Source organism: Ascaphus truei, chromosome 2 (genome assembly GCF_040206685.1).
Source record: "Ascaphus truei isolate aAscTru1 chromosome 2, aAscTru1.hap1, whole genome shotgun sequence".
Taxonomy (NCBI): Eukaryota; Metazoa; Chordata; class Amphibia; order Anura; family Ascaphidae; genus Ascaphus; species Ascaphus truei.
The window spans coordinates 293250679-293272231 of NC_134484.1; the positions used below are offsets into that span (position 1 = coordinate 293250679).

At 43.3% G+C, this 21553-nt stretch overlaps 2 protein-coding genes across 2 annotated transcripts in view; both read right to left on the reverse strand.

Annotated features, from left to right (window-relative positions):
• Positions 1 to 5064, reverse strand: part of LOC142488221 (polycystin-1-like protein 1) — a 97698-nt gene extending 92634 nt beyond the window's left edge. The window contains exon 1 of the mRNA XM_075588594.1: positions 4873 to 5064. Within this exon, the coding sequence (XP_075444709.1) occupies positions 4873 to 5064 (192 nt within the window). The remainder of the gene's footprint in view (positions 1 to 4872) is intronic.
• Positions 5065 to 15058: 9994 nt separating this feature from the next.
• Positions 15059 to 21553, reverse strand: part of LOC142488222 (polycystin-1-like protein 1) — a 100460-nt gene continuing 93965 nt past the window's right edge. Inside the window, exons 9-11 of the mRNA XM_075588595.1 lie at positions 19829 to 19929; positions 17206 to 17401; positions 15059 to 15089 (exon numbers count right to left, since the gene is read on the reverse strand). Coding sequence (XP_075444710.1) covers positions 15059 to 15089; positions 17206 to 17401; positions 19829 to 19929 — 328 coding nt within the window. The remainder of the gene's footprint in view (positions 15090 to 17205; positions 17402 to 19828; positions 19930 to 21553) is intronic.

Genomic DNA, 21553 nt, shown 5'->3' on the forward strand with positions numbered 1-21553 from the left:
GCTCCGCCGGGGCAGACCCCCGCGCGCGCCGACATCTGTCAACTACCTCTAAAGCGCTATACCGCTGTTCCATCCCCGGCGAGTGTCACGCACGCGTGCTCGCATGTATGGCCATCCCTGCGGCTCAAAATTACCTACAGCCTCCCACACCTGTCCTACACCCAGCCTCAGCCTACCAGCGCTCTACCTACATCTGACCTCACTGCTGGTAGTTCCCCATTGGTCCCCCTCAGTATTCTGTGCAACCAGCACTAGGCTGATTGCTGAGCATAGTCAGTCTTTTGTCGTGCTTACTACAAGCTACCTCGCAGTCTGCACTTGTCTTCCTGTAACAGACCCTTGCTTCATATCCAGACTCCTGACTTCTGGCATCCATGAACCCCGGCTCGCTCATCGGACTTCTACCTTCTCCTCCCCTTGACCCTGGCATTGGACTTCGAATACTCTTGACCTCTCCGACCCTGATTCCGGCAAGTACCTCTACGATCCTAGGTAGGGAAAGGAAAAAGGAAATGACGCGGCGGTCACAGCTCCTCCAATCAGCCTCACGCAAGTAGAAAAAATAAAAAACTTTATTTATTATGCAACATGAACAACAGCAAAAGAACATTCTGACGCGTTTCGTCTGGGGTCAGACTTTTTCAAAGAGTGAATTCCCTTCATATGCGGCCTTTCCTATATATCATGACAGCTTCTGATTGGCCACAAGAGTATAATACTCCCCTACGCAGCTGGAAGTAGAGTAGCCAATAATGAGCATTAAATCGTAATCTGTCATAGATACCTATATAAGAGATGCCCCATACGATATACAAAATACATACCATAATTTCAAAACATGTTAAAACAGAATAAAAACACGGGTTTAAAAACAAAAAGCTGATAGAACATATGTTGAAAAATTAGACTAGCAACTTAGAAAAAATGGAGGACGGATTTAAAGATATACACTCTAATTCAATATACTATTTATTATTAACTATACAAATTAATTCCTGGGTATATGATCCCAAAAGAATGATTTTGTGGACTATAAGGGACAGATATTCCTTTTATAGACAAGAGAATAGATGTTATCAAACAATATATACCACACACAGTTTGAAACATAATACATTATTCATTTTTAGACAGTACTAATTCATAAGATGGTATAATAGGATAACACCTGGACACCCCTCTGAGTCTAATTTAATCTACCAGGAAATGTTTCAACTCCCAATCCTGGTTGATACCCAGTGGGTGAAGGGTGCCCAAGGTGTAAATCCAGTACATTTCTAGCCTATTAAGTACATTCTCTCTGTCACCGCCTCGAATATGACAAGGAATGTGTTCTATAACTGAAAATGTGAAGTTATCAATACCACCCCTATGGCACGTAGAAAAATGTCGAGATACAGGGTGCGTTTGATCCCTTTTCTTAATCAGGCGAACATGTTCTGCAATTCTCGACTTTACAGGTCTTATAGTTCGCCCGACATATTTTTTGTCGCACCCACATGACAAGAGGTAAACTACATAACTGGAATTACAGTTCAAAAAACTAGTCATATAGTATTTATTGTTATTCTTATTGAACTGTATCACTTTGGTGGATTTGGAATATTTGCACATAGTGCAACTTCCACAGGAAAAGAATCCTTTCGGAATATTTCTCAAGTTTCCCACCTGGGACTTGAACAGACTGGGTGATAAGTGGGAGGCAATTGTTTTTCCCTTCCGAAACACGAAACGTGGCCCATTCTTTACAAATTCTGAAATGTCTTTATCCAAGGATAATGTTTGCCAATGTTTTCTAAAAATATCACAAATTGAACGTGATTGACGATTATAGGTGGTAATAAACAAAGGACTTACTTCATTGTCATTGGAAAAAGACGATTGTTTAACCCTACTACGTTGTAATGTTTTTTGTTTTATAAGGGTCTTTCTATCAATGGAGTTGGCGAGAAATGTACTGGATTTACACCTTGGGCACCCTTCACCCACTGGGTATCAACCAGGATTGGGAGTTGAAACATTTCCTGGTAGATTAAATTAGACTCAGAGGGGTGTCCGGGTGTTATCCTATTATACCATCTTATGAATTAGTACTGTCTAAAAATGAATAATGTATTATGTTTCAAACTGTGTGTGGTATATATTGTTTGATAACATCTATTCTCTTGTCTATAAAAGGAATATCTGTCCCTTATAGTCCACAAAATCATTCTTTTGGGATCATATACCCAGGAATTAATTTGTATAGTTAATAATAAATAGTATATTGAATTAGAGTGTATACCTTTAAATCCGTCCTCCCTTTTTTCTAAGTTGCTAGTCTAATTTTTCAACATATGTTCTATCAGCTTTTTGTTTTTAAACCCGTGTTTTTATTCTGTTTTAACATGTTTTGAAATTATGGTATGTATTTTGTATATCGTATGGGGCATCTCTTATATAGGTATCTATGACAGATTACGATTTAATGCTCATTATTGGCTACTCTACTTCCAGCTGAGAAGGGGAGTATTATACTCTTGTGGCCAATCAGAAGCTGTCATGGTATATATAGGAGAGGCCGCATATGAAGGGAATTCACTCTTTGAAAAAGTCTGACCCCAGACGAAACGCGTCAGAGTGTTCTTTTGCTGTTGTTCATGTTGCATAATAAATAAAGTTTTTTATTTTTTCTACTTGCGTGAGGCTGATTGGAGGAGCTGTGACCGCCGTGTCATTTCCTTTTTCCTTTCCGTACCTGGCTTGCTATACACGGCTGGAGCACGCCGACATCACCAAGCCGACAGCACCACGCAGCTGGACATCTTCAGCTACACTGGCAGATCACGCAGGCAATTCATGAGTACTGACCGCTGATCTCTTCTCCGCTGGACACAGGGTGAGGCTGTATCGGATTGCATGGACTTACCTTTGGGCATTTCCTTGGAGGTGCCCAGCTGTACTTCTACCGAAAAACGCCCCCCACCCTGTACTAGTCTACAATTGGATGAAGTTTATTGTTTATATATAATCAAGTGATGTCTTCCTCCTCATGCATTATGGACTGAAAAACAGCCTTGGTTTTAGTAGCCCCAGGGACACAAGGGGGTCATTCCCCAATATTTTTCTGTTCCTCTACGATCCTACATTCTCCTGCCCTGACCCAGGCTATCCACAACTACTCTGCTTACCGGACCCACCCTCGCGGCTGTAGGGTGGTGGTTTTCCTATATCCCCACCTCAGCCTCGCGGTTCAGTCCGGTTTGTGGTGAGCACCCATGACAAGTTCCCAATGGTTTGAATGAACATGTAGCTATTGTCCTTTTCCTTTTAATATTCATGATTACTTTTTTTGTATTTTAAAACGATATTTTTTTTAATAAAATGTACGTTTTAGTAGATTTTATATCAAGTTAGGATGTAATATTGTGAATAATCTGAGCTACAGTATTCTTGTATCAACCAGCGCTGACAATGCTAATTGGATATGCTCTATAATTGCACTTTAAACTATGGCACCTTAACATACTAATGAATGGCAAATTAAGCCTGATCAGTGCTGCGTGGTATATAAGAATGAAGAAGAGATACAGCCACTACCCCTGATGAAGCTTGATGAATAAGCAAAACTAGTAGGGTTTGCTAGGTGGCGCTTACTTTTTTTAACTCAGAGGTTTCCAGGGACTGTAAGCTGTTTCTTGCTGGCATACAGCGAGAGATGATGCTGTAGACATCAGTTGCAAGTCGTCAGTGTTGGGAGCAACAATCCGGAAGTAATTAGAGAATCACGGTGCGGGGAGCCCTGCTATTGCAGGCGACGGCAGTGTTCATGAGACGCAGATCCTAGACCGGTAACCCCTGACGAGCGACTAACCAGGAAGGACAACTGGACATCATAACGTGACCCCTACGAGAACGGTATCCACATGTTGTGTGTCACGGATTTGTGAATTGATGAAACTGTGTCCTCACTGTGGTGCTTACTTACCTGTTTATTCCTCTGATGCTGCACTTCAATTACCTTACTTAAGTTTGTGTTTGTCTTCTTTTCGTTTGTACACAAACTAGGTTCCTGTTCTCTGTTTTAGTATTTATATACTACCTTACCTTGGAGCACCACCCCCTGTACTTTAATTAGCTGTAGCGTGGTATCCGTTCATTACACTTTACCTAACTCAGAAGCTACAATGTATCCTTATTTTACTATGGTAACATTTTCTATTGTTACAGTTTATAGCTCAAACTGCAGGGAATATTGTCAACAAATTATCACAAATAGGAAAGTTTTGTCAAGATCTTGCACAGCTTGGAAGCTCGGTTAAAACCTGCTACATAAATCATAGGATGCTTTAAAACTAATTAAAAATGGCATTAAGTGTTGAATAAAAAATATATACTGTAGTAAGTCTTATCTAACACTACAGAACGGATTTATAAAAAACATATAAAATTTCACATGTTCTGCTTCTCTAAGCACTTGCAAAGAAATTATGATAAACAATAATTTCAGTTCCCTGGTTTGCCTATGTTTCATTTTAACACATTCTTCAGAATAATATATTTTTTATGAGCTTGCTTAAATTTGAATAATGATGAATCACAAAGTTCCACTTTGAACCACGGTAGACATTGGAGATTGGACTTCATCTAGAATTCCCTGCATTACCTTGTTAAAATCCTACTGGCCATTTGACAGAGCCAGCAAATATAATCTGGCAGTTTTTGCCAAAATATTAGATTACAACCCATATTTTCAAAGTGATGCTATTCAATAAAATCCCTTCCATACTGTTCAAGTGAATGCGCCACAGAAGTCTTCCGTTGCCAGAAGGCGTTTACAAACATATATGTTAAATCATCCACACTAGCATGAGCATCTGAATTCAGAAATACCTTAGTAGTTGATTTTGGTCTAGATCGGAAACCTATATCAACTATTATAGCATACTGCTGCTTGTCAGTTGAAGAATTATCCTGAAGCAACACAAAGCCATTCTTCTTTTCTTCATGCTGGTCTTTATGTTTACAGAAAATTGCCAACAATATATACAGCAAGATGGAAAGCAAAACAACCATACATGGCATTATGTTCTTAGTGGTGCTGCAAAATAGAAGACAATATATATATATATATATATTTTCTAAAAAATGTACAACATTACAGAATTAAAGAAGCATTTCCTAATTTAATATTTTTGGGGTTCTAAGTATATACTCCGTTAATTTCAGCTCCGAGGACCACCTGCTTCCTGAGATACATACCGGAGAATCTGGTTGTTAATGTCCCCTGACACATGGGCAAATAGGAAGCTGCGACAAATGACATTGTGGCTTCCTATTAGCTCCCATGCCGTGGCAGATTTGAGCAACCATAGTGTGAGCCCAGCCGGGCTGCTACTGTGAGGATTGGACCTCAGTTCTGCCCCCGTTGGGTGACGCCCCTCGCGCAAGCACCGCAGTACCTCTGTCAAGACAGGACCTAGGCTTCGCCCCCGCACCATGTCCCATGACGCAATGGAGGACGCTCCTGATCCCACTACACGCTGGTGTCACATGATCAGGAACACTCGAGGGGTTAATGCTATAAGTAATTACTCCACACCTGTGGTGCACTCCGCCCCTGCTTACCAGTGGACAGAACATGTCTAATTATTCATGACTCACAGTCTGGAGTAACCTTCCCATTGGTTATCTGTTCCTTATATGCTCAGCCTGCCGTGAGGCAAACTGTCTGAGCATAAACTTCTGTTTATGAAATGAAGTGCTTGCCTCAAGCATTCTGCTGCCCTGCTGTTGCTCTTTGCATTCTCTTGTACCTTCAGAACTCAGCTTGTACCCGGACTGCTGCCTTCTCTGACCTTTGACCTCAGCTTGCTTTTGGACTCCCACCTTCTCTTCTCTTGGAACCTGGCTATGCACAATGACCTTCCGACATCTCCAATCCTAGACACGGTGAGTTTCATGACCATTCTGAACTCTGCTACCCTGACCAGCTCCACGACTACTACTCTGCACTCTGGGCGCTGTCTCGCGGTTGTAGGTCGGTGTATACCAACATCCCCACCTAAGCATCGTGGTCCCATCCTGTTTGTGGTGAGCACTCATTACAATATGCTCAGCCCCACACACATGGACCCCGCTGAGGTGGGTCGAGTCCTGAACATGCACTCTTAGTTTAACAAAATGGAGAAATATCTTGACCAGAATAGTCGGCGTATGGAGCTACTCCAACAGACAGTACAAGCTATTAATGACCAGGCAAAACATGCCCCTGTCGACCCTGTTCCCTCAGCAGTGCCTGCTCCTGCAACCGTTCCAACGAACGCAGTCTCCGAACCCAGACTTCCTACACCCAATCGCTACTGCAGCGAACTGCTCAGTTGTCGCGGGTTTCTTAACCAATGTTCCATACAGTTTGAATCGATGCCCTCCCATTTTGTGCCCCAGTGATCTAAAGTGGCTGTAGACGGACGTTCACAGAGGTACACAATTTGGAGACGTTTGTAATGTGAAATTATAATAAGGCTTTATTGTGCCTTTTCCTTTTCATCAGGAAATCCATCCAAACACAGGGGGGGAACAAAGCTTCTATTCACTTGGGAGTATTTGTAGTGAAACACTACAGTAGAGGCAACTCTTATTCGAACAAAAACCAGTGGCAATTCCCCAAAAAACCCAGGAAACACCCAGGTACATTCTGAATACATGCCTTAAACTTTCCTTAAACTAGCCCCAGCATTTCTGCATTGATAAATGGCCTATCAGATTAACAGCGGGGGTCCCCGGCAGTCCCATTCAAACTGAATTGGACTGCCAGGGATCCCTGCTGTGTTAATCCTATGGGTCGTTAGTCAATGCAGAAATGCCTTAAACGTGCCTCAAACTAGCCCAGCACATACCCAGCACATACCCAGAATGTAACCCGGCTAGTTTACGGCAAATGTTAGAATAAACATTGCCTCTACTGTATGCAATAATTCACATCTCCCTTAGTCAAGCATTTCTCGCAGCCCAAAAACATATAGCATGAAATAACCAGATATAAGCAGTCTCTTAAGAATAAAAGTCTTATCTGTTTCGTGGAGGGAAAATCTTCTCACTTCCTGGTTCAGCTTCAGGTGTAGTAGTTTTCCCTGTGTCTTGAAATCAGCTCTGCAGATCTCAAGACTGGTCAGCTCCAAAGGTCAGCTCTCAGTCTGAGCTAAGGAGTCACTTCCTGTCTCAAAGGCAGGCTTTTTGTAAACAATCTAATCAGGCAGGTGGTGTTTAGTAATTAACTACCACACTGCTAGATTAAAGGCACATTACTGAACTGGGATAAGTCCCCTGTTACAGAGGCCTATGTCATCTCCCTGCTGATTTGATTATGCCTTGGCTTGGGCTTCACCCTTCTGGGAACAAAGGCCGGACTTCACTTGTGACATAGCCCGCTTTGCCAAAGAGTTCCGCAGAGTTTTCGATACCCCCGGACGCAAGGTAACCGCTGCTTCATCTCTGTTTTATATTACCCAAGGCAGTCATCCCGTGGCCCGGTACGCAGTTGAATTTCGGACCATAGCTGCTGAAACCGGCTAAAACAATGAGGCATAGGCGGCAGCATTCTGGCAAGGTCTGTCCGAGAAACTTAAGGATGAACTTGCTGCACAGGAATGCCCCACGGACCTGGAGGAGCTCCTTGGCCTATGCATCCGAGTGGATCTAAGAGTACAAGAAATAAGGGCCAAAAGAAATTGACACAAGAAAGGTATGCAGTCTCCCCACAGCCACTACACAGGAGGTTCTCAACCCTCCTCTTCCGGATCTGGAAGAACCCATGCAGTTCGGAGGCAACAAGCTATCGCCCGGTGAGAAACAATGCAGATGTAATGCTGGACTCTACCTTTATTGGGGTAAGGTTAGAAACCAGGTAATTGCTTGCCTCAGAAGTTGGGGAACACAGAGTCCCCAGTGAGAGCAAGGAGGATATCACTGGGGACATTATCTACTTCTCCACCCAAGATGCCGACCAGATTTTGATACCTATCACCCTATCTGGTGACACCTTCAAGGCCACCACTCTGGCCTTTCTGGACTCTGGGTCAGGTGGGAATTTCATGGAACAGGGGTCCGTGGAGAAAAATAAAATCCTTTGGAGCGTAAAAGTCACCCGGTAGGGCTAGAGGCTATTGACGGTCGATCCTTACCACCCGCCTTTATTTCTCTTCATACTATCCCTTTTCAATTGCAGACAGGAGAAGTTCATACCGAAAGTATCCGATTTGATGTCATTCATTCTCCACTGTCCCATGGCTTCAACTGCATAACCCTCGGATCGACTGGACAAAAGAGCAGTCTTTCCAATGGAGTACTTACTGCTTACAGAACAGCTCTGTGCCGTCCAAAAGCCTATGCAGGGTTTCGTTACCTGAACAGGTAACTTCTTGTCTGCCAAAAAACTACTCTGAATTTCAGGACGTATTCAACAAAGCCCAGCCCGAGGAGCAGCCACCTCACCGGTCATTCAACTGTCCCATCCCGGGTTCAGTGCCTCCGCGAGGATGTTCTTACCCATTGTCACCTCCAGAGACCAAGGCCATGAAGGACTACATCCAAGAGAACCTGCAAAGGGGCTTCAAACAGAAGTCCACGTCTCCTGCAGGTGCGGGGTTCTTCTTTGGGAAGAAAAAAAAGATAGATCTCTCAAACCATGTATTGATTATCGGGGACTTAATAAAATCATGATCAAGAACCGCTACCTTTTACCTCACCGAACTCTTTGACAGATGACAGGGTTCCACCATTTTAACTAAATTGGACTTAAGAGGAGCCTACAATGTTGTAAGAATCTGACAGGGGGATGAGTATGTAGCCCTGTGTAATTTTGGTGTTACATGCCTCTCTCCTTCTGTGCAGTAATCCCTGTTAAGAGGACAGGTTTGCAAGAAGTTATCATGAGGATTGGCCTCACCCCCTGTGAGGTGTAGTATGTAGCAAAGGTAGTGACAGCATGCTCTGTGTCCACTAACAGTGACACAGGGGTGGGCCTTCTGGAAACTATATATTATGCATCACTTCCTAAAGCTAGAGTTCTGTTACAGGCTGAGTTCAAGATCAAGTCTGTCAAGTGGTTGCAGAGAGTGACAAGCAAACCCCACACTATGCCAGGGCTCTGGCACAGATTGTGGCCCTCCCTTAGGGGAGAGGTGGCAGAGATATCTCTGTCTCTATTACAGAGTCAGGAGGGAACTTCCTTGAGGTGGGCAACTATGCTGATGTGCGGCTAAGTACCGGCCACCTGATGGGCAGTCTGCCGTGGATAATATCAATAAAGATGCCCTTGATTCAAAGACCCTTCTTGCCTGAGATTGGAGTTAATCAGGGAGAAGTTGCACGCAGGGGTTCTCTTCCAGACACTCCTCCCTGCTGTCGTGGGGACCTGGAAGAGCTGGAGGCGCAGTACCAACTGTGAGTAGAACCGAGTACTACCTCAAGAGTCAGTCCTGGTGACATTCCCCAAGACCATCCAGTGGGAGACTCAGGAGTCCTGTGAGCCAGCAGGTGCACCACATAACATGACACGTAATGGGGGCTAGTTTTCTCACTTAGGGGTCAGGATCAGAAGGGCCCGGGAAACACCGTTACAATTGGAGGCGCTGCTGAGATCATCAGGACAGGCTTTTGCTGGGCTGACTAGGAAACAGGGAATGTATTGTGCCAGGAAGTGCTGAGGGATGGAAGGAAGCCTAGGGGTAGTCAGGAGCACCATGGTCGCTCGCAAAGCACACCCTAGGGCCTGATATGGAGTAAGGTAGATCTGGAGACAGGGCTATAGCTGTTTTAGTCACCTTGAGGCAGCTAGTCGTAGGTTACCTTAGGGGGTAGCCTGGTTAACGTGGGTAAGGAACTCCTGGGAGGGTCTGCGCTAGGTGTAGCCAACAGTAGATGACGCCCCAAGTACTGCATGGAGAATATCTGCTTACATTGGCCTTTGTCTATGTATTTGCCTGTCCTGTTTTTATTTCATCCTGTGTGCTGTTTTGGACACTTGTGAGAGACTTTGTAAGACTGTTCAAACTTCCCTATTGAATCCACCACTGCTGTGTAGACAGTGACGTCATTACACAGCGTCCCGCGACGGAGCGGCATCGTGGCACGCTGAGGGCACCCCAGCAAGCTGCGTTTTAACCTCTGTGCAGAGGATACACCTGCCGAGGTACAGGAGCAGCTTCATATCGGCCAGGAAGCAGGAGCGATTTCACCGAGCCCCAGTACCAGCTGCTGAACCTGGCTGCATGAAGGGAAATCCCCTTGGGAGTGAAAGACTGACGTCCTGCCCCAGAATCAACTGAGCTGCATCAGCAGAGGGAAGCAAGCACCCGATTCTACAGTTAACAGCTGCCGAGTGGTAAACAGTGTGATACACACTACATGCCTTTTACCAACTTTTTTCATGTACGCAGATATATTACCCCCTTTTTAATTCTATAATATATTGTTGAATTTGCTTCACTATTTGCGTTGTGCGCTGTTTTCTTTTGTTTCCACTGCATGGAGAAGCCAGAGTACTTTATTGCATCGGAAAATGGCGGCTGCCCAGCAGAGAGGAGCACCATGTGCGATTGCAAGAAGCAAGTAAAGATGGCGATCGCAAGTAATGATGATCCGCGCGGTGCGGAGAGTCCAAGATGGCGGCTCGCGCCTGATGGAGAAAGCGCACATTGTGTGTGTACCATGGAGGTGCAAGCTACAGAAGTGACTTTTGCTAGTTTGCTGTGGAGCGGCGCGAAAGCTGTGGCCGCTGTTCTTATCCTGCCTAAATTCCCGGGGCGCAACCCTGGAAGATAGCTGTGAGGACATTGTGATTACGTGCGAGAATGATGGAGTTTCTGATTGCCAGGCAGTGATCACTACACAAATTGCCCCCGCTGCTAATGTGGATTGCAGCGTGATCCAAAATGCCGGCTCACGCTTCCCTGGGAGACCGCATGAGCTGTGTGCAGAAGAGACTTTTGCAAAAACTTGGCGGGAGAGGCTCGAAAGAGAAACCCCCCCCCCTAATGGGGGAAGTGACGCGAAAGCCGTGGCGCGCCCTCCTGGACTGTAACAGGCTCAGAGCCAATTCTGAGTCATGATGTGAAGCTGTGGGACCCTCCTCTAATCTCCACCAGAGAGAGGGGTCATTGTATCTGCCAATGGAAGACAGAGCTAACTGAGGGAGGAGCTGGATGTGCGCTTCCTGTCCCTCAATTGCGAGGAGCTGGTGAACAAGAGATGCTGCTGTGCCGTGTGTCTCCCTTGCCAAACACCACTACTAATTGTGTTATGGACATTGCAATACACCCTTATCAACTGCCAGGAGGCTTCCTGGTGGTGAAGACGGGTGGGAAAAAAACACTGCAGTGCCTGTGTATGCAGTGCAGGCTACTGGGTGGTGACTCCCAGTGCATCGGGAAAAGAGGAACTCATTGCAAGCAAGTGGAGTGGTGAGATACCCTCTTTCCTCCAACAGGCTCCGATGGAGGCGGCCGAGGAGAAAGGCCCGACCAAGGCCCAAGCGGAGCGGAGGAGCGACCTACTGTATTCGGTGCAGGACATCGAAATGGAGAAGGAAGTTCCGGTGGGGGACCCCACCCAAGATGGCGCCTCATCCCGCGAGAACGATGATGTCACTTCCGGTGGTCACAGCGGAGCCGTTCGGAAGCAACCGTCACTGCCGCTGTTCAGCACCAGTCTGTCCAAGGAAGATATGGACAGATACCGGCAAGCAGTGAAGAGCCGGGGGGTGTAAGAAGACGGGTGAGCCTGATCTGCCCAACGTTGCCACGGGCCGCGGCATCGCCAAATTGCGGATCATAATTTTGCAGCGTACTGTAAGAACACTTCCCCCTTCCCTTTGCCCAAGTCCACTGCCCAAACCCCTGCCCTGTCACGTCTTCCTCAGGGTCCCAATCGAGCCAAGGGTGGTCTGGGGAGTCACGGGACACGTCGGAAGAAAGGACTGGGTCAGCCATGGACTGGGGTGAATGTTTCACATCTGATGAGGTGTCAGTGAGGGAAATGATTCCTGCTAGGACATCCCCGAAAATGAACCCTGTCGTCTGTAATAATTTTGGAAGGAGAAGGCCTAAGCGATATGGGTCGGCCTCAAGGTCAACAAATACTTCAGGTGTCTCTTCTGGGGGAGAGACTGAGGAGAGTGAGACTGCAGTATCAGTGAAGGAGCAGTCTGCGGAGCATAGCATCAAGTGGTGGGCCCCAATGTATGAGGGATATTCGGAGTGGTTAGACCGCACCCGATTTGTTCTAATGAGGGGAGATGTGGTTGACCACCGGTGGGATGTGGGCGAGTACTCAGCTGAGGAACGCCAGGAAGAACTAGCTAGACGGTGGCATGAGATACAGCAGGGAATAGTCATACCCAGGGGATCCTCCTTCTTGTATGATGTAATTGCCCCTGAAGAGCCCCTGTCTTGGGTACTGCCAGGCAGGGCAGGAAATAAGAAACTGATTACAATCAGCAGGGCTGAGAGGGCCATAGTTGCGTGCTATATGCAGTCACATGGATTGGAGAACCCCTATGTCCCAGAGACTCTGATGCAAGAGGTAGAGGACAATAGAGATACATGGTTGAGGGAGGCAGTGGAGGACTACCTCAAGGGCAAGTCTAGCCATTCTGAGCATAGAACGGAGGCTAGAATCTGTTACTTGATGAGAATATGGAGTGTTGGACGCAACATCTATATGAATAAGAGGGAATACCGACCAGAAAATGGGCCCCTTAGATCCTATAGCATAACGGTGCTTAATGCTAATGGGAGGGAGGTAAAGAAGCCTGATCCCAGACATTATTACTGATGTTTAGATTCTCCTAGGGAGTAATTGGGGTAGGTGTGCATCTGTAATCCTCACATTTTTTTCCGGCTATCATCCTCAGACTAATGGTCAGACGGAGCAGACGAATCAATCACTTGAACAATTCATCCATTGCTTCATTTCCGATACCCAGGACAATTGGGTAGATCTCTTGCCATGGGATGAATTCTCTCATAACAATATACATAATGAGTGAACTCGGGACATTCTTTACCAACTTCGGCTTCCATCCCTCAGCTCTTCCTACTGCAGGACCTGGATCCAGGGTGCAAACAGCGGCATCTACAAGAGTCTTGGAGAAAGATTCAGGAGAATCTCACAAAGGCAGTTTCTATGCAGAAGAAGCAGGCCAACCGGTATCGCTGTGAAGCACCAACCTACAACACGGAGCAAAAGGTATCTGTCCACTAAAAATATCAGACTGAAGGTACCCACAGCTAAATTGGCACCTAGATATTTTGCCCCTATTTCCTGTCATTGAGAAAGACAATCCGGTGGTCAACCGGCTATGGTTGCCAGCTTCCATGAAGATCCCTTCAGTTATCCATACTTCCCTTCTTAAACCTTTCATACAGGATTCTCAGTCTCCTGCTTCGGTGTCTCCTCCTTAAACTCTCTTGGTTGATGGAAAACAAGAATTCAAAGTCCAGACTGTTCTGGATTCCAGGATTACACGAGGGAAACTAAAATACCTGGTCCATTGGAGGGGCTACAGCCCTGAGGAACGTTCATGGATTCCCAGGGACCAACTACATGCTCCTAGGCTCGTTTGGGCCTTTATTCAAAGGTTTCCTCCAAGCCATCCCTAGGATTCCCCTGAAGGGGGAGTACTGTGTACTGTGTACAGTACTGTACTGTGATTGCACCTCGGTCTCGACCCGTGACGCATCCCGTGATGAATTGGGTGATGCCCCTCATGCAAGCACCGCAGTACCTGTCAGGACCAGACCTAGGCTCTGCCACCACGCCACGTCACGCAACAGAGGATGCTCCTGTCCCCACTACACGCCGGCATCGTATGACTAGGAACACTTGAGGGGTTAATACTATCAGCAATTACTCCACACCTGCGTTGCACTCCGCCCCTGTTTACCAGTGGGCAGAAAATGTCTAATTATTCATGACTGTGACAGAGTGATGGTGCAGAAAAGGCGCTAAACACTGTTAGTGCTCACTAAATATTAAGTGATAAATAACAAATCCAATCTTAAGTGTGAAAGTGATTCAAGTGAAAAATATATAAAATAATGCCAAATGGCGTAGTGAATTAGATTAAATGTTGTAAGTCCCTGCTCGAACCCTCTGGTAGGGACTGTCTTCACTGGTCCCCAGAAGGTAGAAACGTTTTTCTTGCAACCCAGGGGGAGCATGTGGAAAAAACAACAGAAAACAGCAATCTAAGTGCAGATGAAACACTTTAAGTGAATTATTTCTCAAGGAGTCTTGGCTCATAAGTGCAGCTTACTCACAAGATGTAAGTGCCTCAAGCATCCTGCTGCCCTGCTGTTGCTCATTGCATTCTGCCTTGATCTCTTGTACCTTCACAACTAAGCTTATACCCGGACAGCTGCCTTCTCTGACCCTTGACCACGGCTTGCTTTTGTAGTCCCACCTTCTCTACTCCTGGACAACGGCTACATAAGACGACCAATCCTAGACCACGGCGAGTATCATGACCATTCTGACCTCTCCCACCCTGACCCCGCTACACGACCACCTCAGCCTCGCGGTCCTGTCCTGTTTGCGGTGAGCACTCGTTACAGCTACAGTACCAGCATGAGCTACATAGGTAAGCATCTTGCGAAGCAGGGCTCCACATAGCTGAAATTATTGGGGTTCAGCTCCTGAGACTAAAAAAAGTGCCCTAGGAGGAAACACACCCTTTAAAATATAAATTATTTTCTATTTGGTCATATATAAATTAAACAATCTTATACATAGTTATTTTTCAGTCATATGGGGTGTGTACTGTATCAAAGACCAATGGAAATATACATGCACTTGATTACAAAACCAAGATCAATGTAAGTAATATTCCTGTGTGTTCTATCATTAAAATTTGTATCATTAGCCTAATTAAAGTTGCTTAAACTACTATACACAGATGTGAATACAAAATATAAGTCCCGGCGCTATAAATATCCAAGATACCGTGATCCAAATGAAAGTCCCAGATGAAGGTTTCTGATGGATGGTATAGGATTATACACAGAGTCCCAGGGTGTGGTTAAATCCCTTTAGCGATGTCCGCAGTGATTCTGGGGAAACAGAAGAGATACACACCAATTGCGCAGTATGCGACTACTCTTGACCCCACTCAGAACCAACGGACAAAGAAACCCTACTTACAAGATGTTAAATTGTATATTCAAGGGAGAGAATCTGTAACTGTGTCTTGACTCCGCCTCAGTAGTTCACCTTAGTGTTTGAGCCGGTCCAGCCACCATAGTCCAACTGATGCTGTGAGAGCGCCCTGCACCGTCCTACCGCTGACGTCATCGGTTGGGAGTTGCAGAGATCGCCATTCAGGAGGGCTCTCAAGCGTGCATCAGGCTGTTGACAAGTCGCGGACGGCATTCGTGAGTCTTATTGTCATCCCCCTTCTATTGTAAGTGAGGGTGAATTGTGTTTTAAAGATTTTTATTAAAGTGTGTACGTATTACACCATTGTGTCATCTCTCTGTTCCTGCATGGACATGCCTTGCTTGCGTCCCCTGTGAGTGCTGTTTGCTGCATGGAATAGGAAATCACTGCTGCCGGTCACGTGGGATCCGTGAACTACTGAGGCGGAGTCAAGACACAGTTACAGATTCTCTCCCTTGAATATACAATTTAACATCTTGTAAGTAGGGTTTCTTTGTCCGTTGGTTCTGAGTGGGGTCAAGAGTAGTCGCATACTGCGCAATTGGTGTGTATCTCTTCTGTTTCCCCAGAATCACTGCGGACATCGCTAAAGGGATTTAACCACACCCTGGGACTCTGTGTATAATCCTATACCATCCATCAGAAACCTTCATCTGGGACTTTCATTTGGATCACGGTATCTTGGATATTTATAGCGCCAGGACTTATATTTTGTATTCACATTTGTTTCACAGGTTGGGAAAATCTGTTTATTAGTTCCCTTGGCAGCTTATACACCACTTAGAAGTGGTGTTCACTTGTATTGAGTGTTCACATTTTCATCACTTATTGCTTTTTCACATTATTGTGATTTAATTGTACATTGTAGATTAGCGCTTGTTAAGGGTTATCATTGTTGTTTGTACTATACACAGATATTTGGTCCTGAGGTACAAACAAACTGGCAACAGTAAGGCAACAGTAAGGCAATTGTAGAGCTCATGAAAGAAGTAAAATAATCTCAAAGCATTTATCTAGAAATTCTGCTGATTTACTCAACAATCAAATGCTATACTTTGAATATTATGTCTAATACACTCAAATAGACCCGAGACCATATTTTACAAAGCATTCAAAATTGATTCCAATTATTTCTATCTTAGTATATAGCGGTAACACCATTGTAGTATGTTCACATTGCTTTTGTGCTTTCTAAGCAAAACAGAAATGAATCTAATATCCCACACCTAAATTTGCAGTGTGGTTGGTATTTCTTTAGCTTTACTAATAATTGACCAGATACTTAAATGTGTGTGCAAAAATACTTGCTCTTTTAGCAATATTTGCTTGAATCGTGACTGCCTAATGACAAAATTACTAGAGCTGTTTATTGAATCTAAAAGCACATGTTAATTCTAAGAAAAATCCACAGATACCAATAAACAAAACCTATATGTAGCTTCAAAAGGTCAAAATTTACCTTAAGTATTGTGACACATCTTCAGTGTTAATGATAGTACTCAATTGTCTACTTGCAGTGGTAAATATGCTTAGATGCTTGCAGCTAAAAACATAAAAATTCATGCAGGTATCATTTAGAATTGGACAGAACAGTTCAGTAAAGTATAACATCAGTGATCAATTACCTTGAGGTTCTAATGCTATACAATCAATATAGTTTTTATATTATACTTCAATGAATAGAAAACTTATTTCGGAGCAACTTGAACAACATATGCAGCCCAAAATGCACTTGATTTGTAGTTGCAATTATAATGGCTATTTGTTTCATATCCAACATCTTATTGAACTGTTAATCAAACTGTACATTATTATTACTTAAATACTTCCAGCAGTGCTGATATGCTAATCTACTGTAGCAGAAATTAAAGAAATTATCCTAAGAAAAGAATGTGAGCTACAAAAAGATAAAGCACAAAAATATATTCCTATTATTTTTAATTCAGAAGTTTGTATAGACTTTGAAAATTCTATAACATTTAAAAAAAAATTGTTTGTGATTTACTGTACCTGCAATTGACCCTTGCTGCAGTTGTCCCTTTTTGAGGATAACAGTCTTCTGACTTCCATTCCTTGTTGTTATCCCAGTACAAACATTGTGTCCACTGAACATCAATAGTATAATTAATCACCTTAGAAAGGTATTTATTTTTTGGCCATCGGTTATAGTCAGCATCCATTAAGGACAGATAACCGTATTCTCTACCTACAGGTTTTTTTTTTATTTAGAGAGGAGCAAAAATAATTAGGATATACTGTACATACATATAACAATACAAACATTACCAATCTAGCTACAATACAAAAGCAAATAAGCCAAGTACAGTATATAAAATTCAATAGTGTAAATCTTAAGTATTGAATCATGAAATAGCTCTTGAAAACATTTTCAGCAACAGGACTAGTACAATTGAAGTATGCCACTCTTAATATAAAGGTGCAGTACTGCCCTACATAAATAGATATTTAAGCAGCAATCCCATTACCAGTCACCTTTTTGGATTTTCACGCTGGATACACTGATCCCTAAAGGGTTAAACACAGAGTGGGATCTGAAATATTTTCTTTAAGCAATCAACATTATATATGGTTTCTTTATGTATCATAGCTATGCCATATTCTTGTAAAGGTCTTTGATCTTTTGTATCGACAGAAATATACCAATTGATAAGTTGGTTTATCCAATTCTACTTGGTATCTATGTATTAGATTAATGATTTTTCAAGAATTTATCATAATATTAAAATAACCCTTTTTTTCATTTTTTCCTAACCAATACTATACCATATCTTGGGTTTTTCCTTTCCTTTTAAAGAGTCCTTAATATTTAATTGTTATACTAGACAGGAGAATTAACTTTTTTCTACAAATGATATACAGTATACAGTATTTTGCTTTGTGCAATCTATTCTCAATCAGTTTTTTCTTTACCACAGACTTGAATCATGATATATCTTCATTACGATTTTTTTACAATCTTGATAGATTATACTTTTTGTATAACATGTATTTTTCATTTTTGGTTAACTTTTATGATTCAAGTTATGCTTTATATTATGTGTGTTTTTTACTGTCATGACAACAAATGGGATTATAATTAATTGCAATTACCCACAGCTGCTTTTTAAGTACACAGGAGAAGCTTAACTCCCAGTCCCAACCATACTCCTTGAGAAAGAGCTTTTAGAGCCTGAAACGCGTAGGAGGTTGTTTTTTTTTGTATTTTGTTTGTCTTTTTTTCGTTTTTATGTAGTTAAATAAACGTTTTTATTTGTTCCACACCTGGTGAGCTGATGGTGCTTTATTCCTGGACGCTGCAGTCTCTTACCAATCCCTATTCTCTTGTACCCTTTTTATAATAGGATGGAAAGTAATGAACCACTGAATCACGCTATTTGTAGCTCTGGAGACTGCCCAGTTCCCAAGACGCTTACCACTGAAGTTACAAAGTTTAAATGCCCTTCAAGGGGAAATAAAAGGCCAAAAGAAAGCCCCAATATTTTTGGTTGTGGCTTTCTATTGGACAGCCATTTAAATCTACTTCAAAACCATGAAGTAATGCCAGTAACTTCCCTGGAGTTTAATATAGAGTATTTCAGCTCCAGGGCACCCCATGGGTTCCAACCCAAAGGAAAGTTACTTAGGAGGGGTTGCTGCTTTAATCTTCAAACACATTCTATTTTCCTCTTACAAGCCAAACAAACCCTCTCATTTAAGTGACCATCTACAGACGAGACCACGACTATTCTAAAGCTTGCCTTAAACTAGCCCGGTTACATTCTGGGTATGTGCTGGGTGTAACCTGGCTAGTTTAAGGCAAGTTTAAGGCATTTCTGCATTGACTAATGACCCATAGGATTAACACAGCAGTTGAATGGGACTGCCAGGGACCCCCGCTGTTAATCTGGTGGGCCATTAATCAATGCAGAAATGCTGGGTCTAGTTTAAGGCAAGTTTAAGGCATGTATCCAGCATGTACCTGGGTGTACCTGGGTCATTTTGTCGATTGCCACTGGTTTGTGTTAGAATAACCGTGGGCACTACAGTAGGTAGGGGAAATCACAGAACCTCACAGTTCTGGAGAGAATTAATTTAAAATTTTGGGAAATTAGGCAATTCATAATAGCATCAGAGGTATCTTCACGCAAATTATGGTTAATAGGGAAATTGTTTCATGATTCTAAATACGTTTTCTAATGAGGGAACAGAAGAAAAAAAAAGATTCATACTATGATACAATGACCCACAGAAACATACTGTACCTTGAACACTGTCTGTGTTGACTAGTAGTGTCTTGCTATACTAGAAATGCATTCAGGAGGCAAGTTACAAACAGACTAACAGGTAAATTCTATGTACCTTGAAACAGATGAAATCCCTGTTGAAGTTTATGGGGATTTTTACCCAAAACCCAGCCTTGAAAACCAGTTAGGCAGATATAGAATTACTCCATAAAGTCAAAAAATGTCACTCACTCGCTCTCTCTCTCACAGCGACCCAAGAGCAACAAAACGTTTTTCTGAAGCAGTTTTTCTAGGCAGTATTATGTAGGCCCCTAGCTATGATAATAAAAGTACTACATTTTATTAATGGCACTCTAACAAACCTTCTGCAAAATAAGCATCAAACTAACCTTTAATGGAATCTGCAGGAATAAATATCCGTGAGGTAGTTCCTTCCCAAGAGTAGATTTCTTTTATATTAAAATGGGCTGTAGAAGGTTTTTCAGAGAACCTGAAATAGAATAAAAATAAGTTACAATATTATTACATTGTGAAGACATTTTTTATTTTACAACTGCTTTTATAACCTTGGTACACTGGCGACACACTTTATTCGAGCTCGGCTAGTCCCACGAATTCGGGTATACCCGGGTGTATTGAGGTTTGTGACTGTTTTCTGCCCGAGTGCATTGAGTTATTTTCCGGCAGGGATTGAAGCATTTTATTCCCGCTGGCTGCAATACTGCACAGTACATATATATATACTGCATTACAATTCATGAATTTATGCCATTTGGTAGACACGCGAAGCATTGCAGTCTATTAAATCCTAATCATTATCATTTAACAGATCAGCCGCCCGTCAGCCAGGCATGAACCCAGGCTGGGAAGGCAAATGCAACGGGGCTTGTCAGAGGTGAGGAGCGGCGCATTCCAGGTATCTGCCAGGTACATACCGGGTATTTGCTCGAATAAAGTGTGTCGGTGCAGTATATACAGTACCTGTACACAATTGTACAAAAGATGCAAAACGAACATACAGTAAGAACATCCATAGATCATTATACAGATGCAGTGGCCGTTATTCGAACAAATCACGGCGCCGTTTTCGTGTGCGCTGCTGTACTCCATGCGGCATTAACGTCGTTAATTGCCCCAGGCACACGTGTTTATCGTGGTTGCTTTGTTTGAATTTCATGGATTGTGGGCAATTAAATGCAATGAATTGTATTGTGTACATTACTGTGCTATTGTGTCAATTTCAGGTGTTTAAAAGCCAGAACACTAAAATGCTATTTTCTGCGCTCTCATCTAATGGTGGTATGGTTGGAAGAAATTGCGCGCCATCACATGGGTATTCCGAGGTATACACCGCGTGAAGTGTTTCAATAATGGCCGCTGTATGTATGTGTTTGTGTATATATATATGTATGTATATTGTGACGACTCAGTCCCAGCGTCAGATCTTTTGTCCAGATCAAAGGCAGGAAACACTGTACTTTAAGAGCAGGTGTTTATTTACAGGGTACAAAGCAGGTACAGGTTTAACTCATAACACAAAACAGAAACAAAAGACCTAACTCCTTCCAGGAGTACTGACTAATACTGCATAGTCCCTAACTAATCGTGGTAGAACTAAACTCTTTCCCCACTTTACCCAGTGTACCTGCAGCAGGCCTCCTTTCAGTCTCTCACAGGGCTGTCTGTGTGTGCCTTCAGATCAGCATAGCAGCAGCGTCTCTCACCCTCTCTGTATAACTCTCAACAGTGTGTGTCTGGCAGCATGGGGGAGGGGCAATCTCTGTATCACTTCCTGACTATACAGGCTAGGCTAATTAGTGTGTGTGTGTGTGTGTGTGTGTGTGTGTGTGTGTGTGTGTGTGTGTGTGTGTGTATACCACACTTATTAAGGTTATGGTGGGTAAACAAAGTGACAAAAACCCTCAACAGGGTACATATAGTGTATATGCTCACCTATACTATATGATATTCATGTAATAGTTATGTATATAGGGGGAGTTACGGGGCACTTATTGGCTATTCTCCAGTATCCTGTTTATATGTATGGGCACTGGTGATTGGCCTCTGAGGGCTCCTATTAACTACTCCCTTATTGTGGGTGTATATAAAGATCA